At 47.7% G+C, this 11632-nt stretch overlaps 1 protein-coding gene across 1 annotated transcript in view; it reads right to left on the bottom strand.

Moving 5' to 3' along the window:
* Nucleotides 1-2630: 2630 nt before the first annotated feature.
* Nucleotides 2631-11632, bottom strand: part of LOC308148566 (SEC14-like protein 1) — a 16697-nt gene continuing 7695 nt past the window's right edge. The window contains 10 exon segments of the mRNA XM_080520297.1: nucleotides 2631-2809; nucleotides 2812-2844; nucleotides 2847-2865; nucleotides 5116-5294; nucleotides 5995-6246; nucleotides 7552-7686; nucleotides 7823-7957; nucleotides 9076-9247; nucleotides 10078-10148; nucleotides 10974-11062. Of these exon segments, the coding sequence (XP_080376423.1) occupies nucleotides 2756-2809; nucleotides 2812-2844; nucleotides 2847-2865; nucleotides 5116-5294; nucleotides 5995-6246; nucleotides 7552-7686; nucleotides 7823-7957; nucleotides 9076-9247; nucleotides 10078-10148; nucleotides 10974-11062 (1139 nt within the window). The 3' untranslated portion in view covers nucleotides 2631-2755.

Here is an 11632-nt window from a genome sequence, read left to right on the forward strand (position 1 = left end):
GTCTCGCGGTCTGGTGGAGGAGGAGGTGAAGGTGGAGGAGGTGAAGGTGGAGGAGGTGGAGGATAAAAGATCCTGCTGGATTGAAAAAAAGCCGTTGAGGGAAAAAAAACAAAACACAAACAAAACCCTGTAAAAACTGTGAAAATACACTTTAAAGAGCCCGAAGAGCCGCTGAGAGACACCACGTGACGCACACCACTTCCGTACATAACGTTACGTCACACGGAGGGGCGGGGTCCACGGTGACGTGTACACACTGCCCTCTGGTGGAGGATCGGGGCGTCACAGCCTGGACGAACCTGAGTACCTTTTTAATTCAACACTCAACTTCCGTTCTGGTTCGTGATTTCTGATTATTCTGGTTTCCTGCCACTAATAAAAGCTAAAATAGTCCGTCGGTGTGCAGAAGATGGATGGATAAACATTCATTTAGTTTGATCAGTCTTTAATTCTTTATTTAAAGAATAATTCAGGAGCCGATATATATTTTACTTTAATTCCATGTGAGGTGCAGAGAACGTCAACCAGAACACAAACACAGTTTCTCATAATTCAAGTTTAATGTTTTCAGAAAAAAAAAAAAAAAAAACAAACAAAAACAAGAAAAGACACCATATTTTCATTAATAATTCAAAACATGTACTTTTTACAGTTCCTAAAGATATGTCGGAGACAGATGACGTAACAGTTATAGCCCTCGGGAGGCGGATCTCTCACACACACACACACACACACACACACACACACACACACACACACACACACACACACACACACACACACACACAGATCCGCCTGCAGGATGAGGAGGTGGAGTGATGCTGATCTGGTTTCATGCTCCAGAAGGTGACGGAGTGTTTTTTGCACATTTTACAGGCGTATCTTCCCTCTTTATTTAAATTTTTTTTATTTGTTCTCATTTACACCATCACACACACTCTCACACACTCTCACACACACTCTCTCACACACACGTCAGCCCCTCAGTGTTTCCCTCCAGTCTCACGTTATTGCAGTTAGCGACGTGTCGACACCACAAACAAAACCGTTAAAAGAGTTTTTAAATAAAGAAAGCCGGTATGAAAACCAGGCCGGGTTGGCGTCTCCCCCGTCGCTCAGTAACTCAGTAACCATGGCAACAGCATCCAAACAACTCTTGGCAATAGTGATGGTTCCTGTCCCGTGTGCAGGTGGGAAGTCCCGGACGCTCATTAACCAAATCAACTGTATTTCTTATGTTATATATATATATAATATATATATATATATATATGTTGCATTTTGAAATGTTCAGTTCATGACCTGTGACAGTGGGCGACCTCGGAAAAAAAAACAGAAAACAAACAAAAAAGCTTCTCTAAGTGACGCGTACAAAAGGCTAAAATGGTATTTATTGACACGTGGCTCTTAAAATGGCTAAATCTTAAATATCCCACCTGTAAACCCACAAGTAACAAACCAATATAACGACAACGTTCACCCATGATGCGCTCCCATCCACCTCGCTGAGGAATAATAATAATAATAATAATAATAATAATAATAATAAAACTAAACTAAACATGGCAGTTCCACCTCAACCATCCACACTCAGGCATTTCGTCGGTTCGCCAGCCGCCGGCGATCCGGCTCTAGTTCCTTTTGCGCGGGTGAAACCAAACGCTCGCTTGAAACAGACGAGGTTAAAATATGAAGAAAAACAAAAAACAAAACAGACGAAGCACAGACAGTCAGGAAATCAAGTGTGTGGAGGATCCGAGTGTGGAGGAGAAACGTGAGAACCCGTTTTGGATGCGGGTTCAATTTTGACCTCGACGTGCATCAGCGTGGGGGGAGGGGGGGGGGGGGGGATCAGCAGCCTGTGTGAGTCTGACTGCTGCTCCAGCTGTGCAGCTGTTGTCCAGATGTGGCGGCGTGACGCCTGCAGGTCGTTTTAGACAAACAGACCAACCAGCTGCAGGAGCTTCTGATGGAGACCAAGGTGGTTTAAGTGCCGCAAACTTCAGGCTTCACATGCCCTCTTTCACCCCCCCCCACCCCTCCCCCCTCCCCTACCTCTCCCCCCTCCACCCCCCCCTCCATGATGTACAGAGAATTCACACAGTACAAAGTTGTTATTGCTTCTTGTGGACTGACATCAGTCAGACCGGGTCAATTTTTCATCAAGGTGTGATAAAAGCCCTTGTGGAAGACGGATGGGGGGGGGGGGGGGGGGCGGTGTGGGGGGGGGGGGGGGGGGGGGGTGGGGGGGGGCAATGGCAACTGTTAGATTTAAATCGTCCGCAGGTGAGCTCAGTTTAGTTTAGTTTTTGACTCCGCCCACATCGACAAACGCCCTGGAAAACAATATGGCGTGAGCGCATGTGTGTGCGTGTGCGTGTGCGTGTGCGTGTGCGTGTGCGTGTGTGTGTGTGTGTGTGTGTGTGTGTGTGTGTGTGTGTGTAACAGCGCCTCCAGTGTCTTTACGTGGTCTTGCAGCTCCGGGTAGTGCTTCTGTTCCAGCTGGTGAAGGCGTCGCTCGTCACCTCTTGACCTTTGACCTCCAGAAACGCGACGCAAACAATCGTCAGGCAAACAACCCCCCCCCCCATCCCCCCCCCCCCTCCTCCTACGCCCTCGGCAGAGTCGCCAGGCACAAAAATATATACGACCTTTGTGCAAAAATCAGCCCTTTAAATCGGTTTTAGTTCCAGTTTCGTCAGTTCCAGAGACGGCTGCAGCAGGAACAGAGTCCAGGATGGGGGGGCTGGGGGGTCTACCTGGAGATCATGGAGCTGGACTGGGACTGGTTGGAGGAGGTGGTGGGCGGACGCTGAGCTGAGAGAAGCCGCTGTGACTCGACCTCCAAACTCTGTCATCGAACACCTGCAGGAAGAGGGGGGGGGGGGGGGGGTGGGGACACATGAGTCAGCAGCAGGCAACCTGTGTGTGTGTGTGTGTGTGTGTGTGTGTGTGTGTGTGTGTGTGTGTGTGTGTGTGTGTGTGGTGATGCAGAACCATGCAGCCACGTCACTCCCATGAGAACTCGTTTACACGACAACGTTTCAAACGCTTGAAACCGCTCAGAATCTGTCTCCATGGAAACGTGGGGGGGGGGGGGGTTCTGGAAACACTCGGGCTCTGTCCTGAGAAACTCTAGTCCTGGTCCTGGTCCTGGTCGTAGTAACTAGTCGTTGTTTACCACCGGGCTCAGTCGATGGACAAAACAACAACAAACCAGTGACCAGATATGAAAACGACATCGTTTCCTCTTTTCCCGTGTTTCTGCCGTTTCCTTCTGAACAGGAAACTTTTCAGAAACAAAGTCGCTGCGTCGTCGTGTAAACGAGACCGAGAGTGTGAAAACTGTTCCAATCCTTCACGTCGAGAGACGATTCTACGTTTCCCCCGGAGCCCAGCTGTTTGCTGTTTGCTCGTTAGTGTTAATCAACGTCAACAAATCCTTTAAAAAGTTGCCAGGTTGGGTAAAAGTCAGTATTAGAGTGAGGCTGAATGGTTCAGAGCTTCTCAAGCTGAAGCTCCTGCAGCGTGCCGGTCTTAATGTTATGGCTGATGAGGTTAAAAAAAAGTAGAAGTGCAGAGATTCGACTTGCTTATTAATAATAAAGAAAAAAAGAAAAGTTATCTGAGAATGGAGTTTTTTCTTTCCACGGTCGCAAACACACCTCATGTGGATCTGTTGGGCTTTTCTATTTTCCCTATAAAAGCAAATTGGAATGACTGAAATGTCTTTCTTTTTTTAATCAAAAAAAAAAAAAAAAAAAAAAGTGAAAGTAGAAGTAAAAGAAAAGAAATAAAAGAAAAAAAGAAAAGTTATCCGAGAATGAAAATAATCTGATTTGACCTCAGACACTGGATTATGTCACCATCAGAGGTTCCAACCTACACATTGAGAGGTTTAGGTTTAGGTTTAGGTTTAGGTTTAGGTTTAGGTTTAGGATTAGGATTAGGATTAGGATTAGGGTTAGGGTTAGGATTAGGGTGAGTGAGGAGGCCTGGGACCTCAGGTCTGGACCCAGTGAGTCAGAATGCTGGTCAGTAGAAACACAAACAGACTTGGAAGAGTTAAATGGGTTTTGTTGTCGTCAGTGAGCGCCACCTGGTGGAGGAGCCACGTCACCGCGAGTCATGCAAGCAGGGCAGCGTTTGTCTGAAGTTTGAGTTCTGAGGAGGGAGAAGCAGCCAGGGGGGGGTGGGGGGGGCAAACAAACACCGAGCCACTTACAGACTCTGCACATCACAGCAAGCCGTTCTTCACAGGAGGAAGAGGAGGAGGAGGAGGAGGAAGAAGAGGAGGAGCGGATTGGACAGAAAAAGATGGATTAACAAACAAAGTGCTGAAGGAGAAACTTCTCCTCGTGTAACGACTGGAAACCTCTGGACGTCCATGTGTGGAAACACAGTGGAAACTGAAAGTGACACAACTTGATGATAAACGGCGGAAGAAGAAGAAGAAGAAGAAGAAGAAGAAGAAGAAGAAGAAGAAGAAGAAGAAGAAGAAGAAGAAGAAGAAGAAGAAGAAGAAGAAGAAGAAGAAGAAGAAGAAGAAGAAGAAGAAGAAGAAGAAGAAGAAGAAGAAGAAGAAGAAGAAGAAGAAGAAGACAAAGAAGAAGAGGAAGACAAAGAAGAAGAAGAAGACAAAGAAGAAGACAAAGAAGAAGACAAATAAGCAGAGGAAGACAAAGACAAAGAAGAAGACAAAGAAGAAGAGGAAGACAAAGAAGACAAAGAAGAAGACAAAGAAGAAGAGGAAGACAAATAAGAAGACAAAGAAAAAGACAAAGAAAAAGACAAAGAAAAAGAGGAAGACAAAGAAGACAAAGAAGACAAAGAAGAAGACAAAGAAGAAGACGACAAAGAAGAAGACATAGAAGAAGACGACAAAGAAGAAGACAAAGAAGAAGACGACAAAGAAGAAGACGACAAAGACAAAGACAAAGACGAAGAAGACGAAGACGAAGAAGAAGAAGAAGCAGAAGCAGAAGAAGCAGAAGAAGAAGAAGAGTGGGAGTGAAGAGCCGACAGGTTGTGGACCCAGGTGGACCCAGGGTTCGGGTTTGGGTTTGGGTTTGGGTTTGGGTTTGGGTTTGCGTTTGGGTTCGGGTTCGGACTGACCTGAAGTCCTCGGAGCCCAGCACCTCGGTGTAGTACATGACTTTACACTTGTGGGAGGAGACCTGCAGCGTGGCGAGCACGTCGTCCACCCGGGGCAGGTTGGTGGCGGCGCAGGCCGGCATGTTGTGGAACCGCCACTGGAGGATGTAGAACCCCGGCCAGCGCGTGATATGGGAACCCTGCGGCGGGGGAGGGGGAGCGGTCAGGAAAAACTCCAGCGATCGGAACGAGTCGCTCTGCGGCGACCAGAACGAACGAGTCGCAGCACTGCGGCGATCACAACGAGGCGCTCTGCGGCGATCAGAACAAACGAGTCGCTCTGCGGCGATCACAACGAACGAGTCACTCTGCGGCGATCAGAACGAACGAGTTGCAGCTCTGTGGCGATCAGAACGAGTCGCTCTGCGGTGATCAGAACGAGTCGCTCTGCGGCGATCACAACGAACGAGTCGCTCTACGGCGAGCAGAACGAGTCGCTCTGTGGCGATCAGAACAAACGAGTCGCTCTATGGCGAGCAGAACGAGTCGCTCTACGGCAATCAGAACGAACGAGTCGCTCTGCGGCGATCAGAGCGAACGAGTCGCTCTACGGCGATCAGCCGAGTCGCTCTGCGGCGAGCAGAACGAGTCTCTCTACGGCGATTAGCCGAGTCGCTCTGCGGCGATCAGAACGAGTCGCTCTGCGGCGATCAGAACGAACGAGTCGCTCTATGGCGAGCAGAACGAGTCGCTCTGCGGCGAGCAGAACGAACGAGTCGCTCTGCGGCGATCAGCCAAGTCGCTCTGCGGCGAGCAGAACGAGTCGCTTTACGGCGATTAGCCGAGTCGCTCTGCGGCGATCAGGACGAGTCGCGGTTCCGCCCGGTTCGCCCGGCTCACCTGCACGCTCTCGCCCTCCTTGCAGGTGAGCGGAGACTCCACCATGCTGTAGTCCTGGCCCAGGGTCCAGGACCGGTCGATCAGCTGCACGTTGTTGCCCCCCGGGGAGGTGATGCCGTGGGCCCCCAGCGCGTCTTTGCGCGGCGGCTGCGGCGCTCGCTTGGAGTGGTAGATGTTGAAGACCACGTCGCCTTTGCACACGTCGAAGTCCCAGGTGACGACGGAGGAGGCGTCGATGATCTCGATCAGGAGCTGGTCGGAGGTGGGGAGAGACGAGACGGTCGGTTTCGTCTGTCTAGACCAGGGGTCGGCAACCTTTAATGCTCAAAGAGCCATTTGGTCCCGTTTCCCACTGAACACGACACCCAGAGAGCTGCAGGCATTTTATTTTGACAGTCCCACAGGAAGACCACGCCAGGACGACACGACACACAAAACCTTCTTCACTGCTGGTTGACAACTTACAACTGATAAACTAAACTACATGAACTAAGCAACAAAAACACTACAAACCTAACATAGCCCCCAATAATTACATTTAAAACACCACAAACAGAAACTCCCATGATGCATTGCAGCTCTCAGCTCCTTTATCGCTACACATTATTAAAATGGAAGATAAATGTGTGAGATGTGGATTGTTAGAACCATGAGTGTGATGGTGTGTCTTTAATGTCCTGTAGTTGTTGTGGAATTCACTAGAATGTTCCGTCACTCTCAACAAGTCTGTAACGAACCTCCTGGAACTGTCGGCTTTTACTGTGAAAGGTACAGGAAGCTCCAGGCTTCAGACACCAGTTGAGCCGCTGTCATGACCTGCAGCCGCAATTCTACGTTCTTCATCCATTATTGTTGTAATGACGTCACGTCGCTGCGTCGTTCACGACCCTACATTCTACCACTCTTTGTAGCGGGACTGCTCTCTGGGTGGCCTTGCCTCCTTACGTCCCTCTCTGGGTGGCCTTGCCTCCTTACGTCCCTCCAGGATGAACTGCAGAGGGACGGAGGCTCAAGGAGCCGCAGTGGAGGGGCCAAAGAGCCGCGGATTGTCGACCCCTAATCTAGCTTAGGAGCAGGACAATAAAAAAATGTAAAAATAAAAATCCTCCTGCTTCACCAGTAAAACCGTCCAGACACACCAGTTTTCCCCAGAAATTACTCGTCGGCCTCGAAAGTTATTGAAGCTCAAACCGACGCCGACGCCATTTATCATCATTAGATCAGCCGATTGAAGGAAAATCAGCTACAAACATAAAAATATAAAATTATTAACGTGTGTGTGGGTGTGTGTGTGTGTGTGTGTGTGTGTGTGTGTGTGTGTGTGTGTGTGTGTGTGTGGGTGTGTGTGTGTGTGTGTGTGTGAGATGATGGCCTCAGGAAAAGCAGTGCATCTGTCCCTTTGTAGAACTTGTGATGTAACCCGACACCAACAGCAGTAACCAGTTCACACCACCAGGTGGCAGCAGCCTCCGCGGCTGTCAAGACATGCTGCCCTATATTTGATGTGAAACCTCAATTCCCCCCCCCGCCCCCCCATTATTTGACCGGGGGCTTTACCTCGTGCGGCGCCCCCTTGAAGATGCTGGCGCTCTGGTAGATGGTCTCGGTCCAGAGGCGGACGTCCTCGTTCTCCAGCTCCTCGGCCGTGCGGTACATGGACTTGGGAACCAGGCCGCCCTCCGGCACCTCGCACTGCACACACACACACACACAACACACACACACACACACACACACACACACACACACACACACACACACTGTGGGTCAGCGGAGGAGACCTCGGTGCACCGTGGGCAGCGGCGGCAGCGTGACCCTGAAGACCCACCATGCACTCTCCCCCCAGGAAGTCCGGGATGATCTCCTTGTCGATGTAGTCCAGCAGCCCGCCGGGACCCTGGTAGTCGTTGCCCGCGTAGATCAGGAACTTCTTGCGGGTGTTTTCGTCGATGAACGGGCTCACCTGAGGGCGGCGGGGGCAAAAGTTCAGTTCGGGATGTGGTTGGGAAGAACAAAAGTTTCAAGGGTACGTTGACGAAAGGGACGCCTTGAGGACAGAAGCTGGGGGTTTGGAGACCCAGTGGCTTTTCAAACCCACTGAAACTCTCACACCGGTTCGTTTTCCGCTTATAAAAGCCTCTTTGAGGAAAGAATCCGTCCCACTGACTGAGGCGAGGACAGGCGGTGACCAGACCTGCAGCTTCCACGGAACTTCTGCAGAGCTGCATTCCTCATAAATCACAGCGGCGACACACCCACTCGCATTCGCTGCTTCAATTTCGTCTTTGTTACACTGGCAATGTGCAACAATAATAAAGTCACGTTTCCAAAAAGCCTCAAGCGCTGCAAGGTGCAGGACGGGGCCTGTGCTGGATCAAATGCGTCGCCATCAAAACGTGAAGAAAAACATCAAGCCGCCTGATGCATGGTGGGAAAAGTAGCTTATTAAGTGTAACGTGTTGCTTCATAGCAAGAGAAGCTGAACTGAGTCCAAAATGTCCCTAACATCTCCACTTGGTCCATTTTTTTTCTTTCAAAGGAATTTTTTTTTTTTTTTTAACCAAAACATTTTTTTTTTAATTATTATTATTATTATTATTTTTCTTATCTTTTTTTTTTCATTATTTATTTTTTGTTTTAATTTTTCCTTTTTTTTTTACATGGTCCATTTCCCCCCCCCCCCCCCCCCAACATTTTTTTAATTTTTCTTTAAATGTATCTTCAATTAAAAAAATAGATATAAATTTTTTTAAATACATTTTTGTATTTTTTTTATTTTTATTTATACAATTTTTTTTTTTTTTACTTGGTCCTTTTTTCCCCCAAAATAATTTTTTCAAAATGTTCTTTAATTAGAAAAAAAATACAAATCTATATTTAGTTTTTAAATTATATTTAAATTATTAAATTTTTAAAAAATATTTAATTAAAATTTCTTTCTTTTCTTTTTAAAAAAATTTTTTTTACTCGGTCCATTTTTCATGCTTTTTCATTTTTCATTCTTTGAGCCACGATTGAACGGCGAATAAAAAGGGTTGGACCCGTGGACGTCCGGCCCGTCACCACGGCGTTGCGTCTCACCAGAGTCCAGAGCACGGGGAACACTCTGGGCGCCCGGAGGATGAGCAGCCGGCCCAGCGTCTCGGGGTAGTTGGCCTCCACCACCTCGATGATCCTCAGCAGCGCCTTGACTCCGGGACGCCACAGGTGACGCATGTTCAGTCCCTCCAGGTCCACCAGACACGTCCAGCAGCTGCGCGGGAAGGAAGGCAGGAAGGCATGTGGCGGATCAGCGTGCGACTTGACAGACACGCCCCTCAGAAACACGAGCGTCTTCCCGACCGGCCGTCGCCCTGAAGTGAGGCTGGAGTGTTTCTAAATGTGACGCCGAGCTTCCTGTCCGTCCCGCCGTCTATTCTGGCCGACGTGACGGACACTCATAGTTCACATGCCTTCCCGTGTAGCTCGTATCCTCAACGCCTCCCGCTGGATGACAGATGACAGGACCCCTCCCCCAATTCCTCCGTCAGACCCCCCCTCCACGCCTCCATCTGTCTCCCTCCAACTCTGCCCATCCAGAGCAGCCTCGTGTGTGTGTGTGTGTGTGTGTGTGTGTGTGTGTGTGTGTGTGTGTGTGTGTTTCTGTCCTCATAACTCTTTAAAGTCCAATAAGTTTCTGCCCTCATAACTCTTTGAAGTCCAATAGGTTTCTGCCCTCATAACTCTTTGAAGTCCAATAAGTTTCTGTCCTTATAACTCTTTGAAGTCCAATAATTGAAACACTTGGAAAAAAATAAAATAATAAATAAATAAAAATCTATATATATATATTATGAGAAAGGTTTTTAAGATTTTAGAGGGTTTTAAATAAAACAAAGCCACTAAAGCCACTCTAGAAATCTTTGAAATGTGAAAGAGCAGAATTATATATAAAAAAAAAAAAAAAAAAGACTTGTTGGAGACACTGCTTGTTTTACGTGACTCATCAGATTCAGTTTCATTGTTTGTTGTGATGATTTTCACTGTTTGTAAACATGAAAAACCCGTCGCCACACGTTGGAAATGAGAACTTCCTGCCGCTACCTGATTGGTCGGCCGAACACCTTGGTGTTTTCCTCACAGCGTCTCAGACCCTCCTCGTTGATCGACAACACCTGAAAGTAGGAAACGCGGATCGATCACAGAAAGATATTTACACGCATTTAAATTAAGGAAGCTGGTTTTAGCTTTGAATGAATGAATGAATGAATGAATGACTGAAATCTATATTTTTGAACATGAACATGATTATTAGTAACAAAACACATTTTAGCAGAAAATAAGGAAATCTAAATACTCCGCATGTTCAACAAAAGGAGAAGGAAGAAGCTAACTTCCCCTTTTACACGTCTAACTTTGAAACGGCGACTGTTTACTGTCAAGATGTCGTCATTTCTCCTTATTGAGAAAAACGTAATCATTTGAGGTACATTAGTCTGAAAACCCCCCCCAAAAAAACAACATATAATGTAAATAAAATAAACATTTTTTTTTTAAATAAGCAAAATGGCAAAAATCAGACTGTATGGCGATTCAAATCAACCTCTTGAAGAGGAAATGAGACATTTGTCCCGTGTCCACCTTCATTTATGCACCTTTCTAATGTAAACAGTTTAAACCTTTTGAGTTGCGCAATGTGTTTTTGCTTTCTTTGACGATTGCAGGTCAGACGATTCCACAGCCTCACCCCACTGAATCACATGCACATGCTTGTGCGTGTGAGACATTTCCTCTCCTTCTTAAACTACATCTACTCTCTCTTTCTTTGAGCTCCGGGCCGTCCTCCCGTCACACCGGGACTCTCTCGCATGCCGTGCGGCGTTTTTTACATCCTGCAGCTAATCGGCTGGACATTAATTGCCTCACCTGGCAATCCAGCGCAATGCGGCGCCGACCTACAAACCCCCCCCCACCCCCCCCTCCCCCGAACCGTTACCTACATGTCTGAGCAGAGATTCCTCCCCGAGAGCGCGGACCAGCCCCTTGGTGTCCATCTGTCCCAGCCTCAGGACGTACAGGGGACGGCCGTCTGGGACACAGAAAAAACAAGACAACCGTCAACGCTGTTTAGCATTTATTAGCATTTAGCGGCGTTAGCCGCTAAATGCTGCGCGGGCTTTTCTTTTCACAGTTGTCCCGAGGAAATAGGACGAACGTAAATATGCTCGGAGGTGAAATTTGTCTTGTGGTACAGTAAATAAATAAACACCGGGGGAGGGGGGGGGGGGGGGGGGGGGACTGTAGATCACATGTGACACACATTGTCAGTCAAATAATGTAAAAAGCGTGGACAGTGGATCTACAGATCTTTGTGGAAGCGTCACAATCCCATTTCAAAAGTAGCTCCCAACCAGCCATAACATTATGACCCCCCCCCCCCTCCCCCCTCCCCACCTCCGACAAGTGGACTGAAAAACACCCGTCATCTATTTATAAAGCCAATTACTTTAATTTACTCACTTAATTAGCGCCTGTGGAAACATCTTGTCCTCCACCTTTATTTTTCTGTTCTGCACCTCAAAGCCTTTCTTTGATTCTTCATACATTTATCTCACGTGTCAGGAAAAACATAAAAAATAAAAAACAAAACATCCCTGAC

This window comes from Blennius ocellaris (assembly GCF_963422515.1).
Source record: "Blennius ocellaris genome assembly, chromosome: 3".
In the NCBI taxonomy this organism is placed as follows: Eukaryota; Metazoa; Chordata; class Actinopteri; order Blenniiformes; family Blenniidae; genus Blennius; species Blennius ocellaris.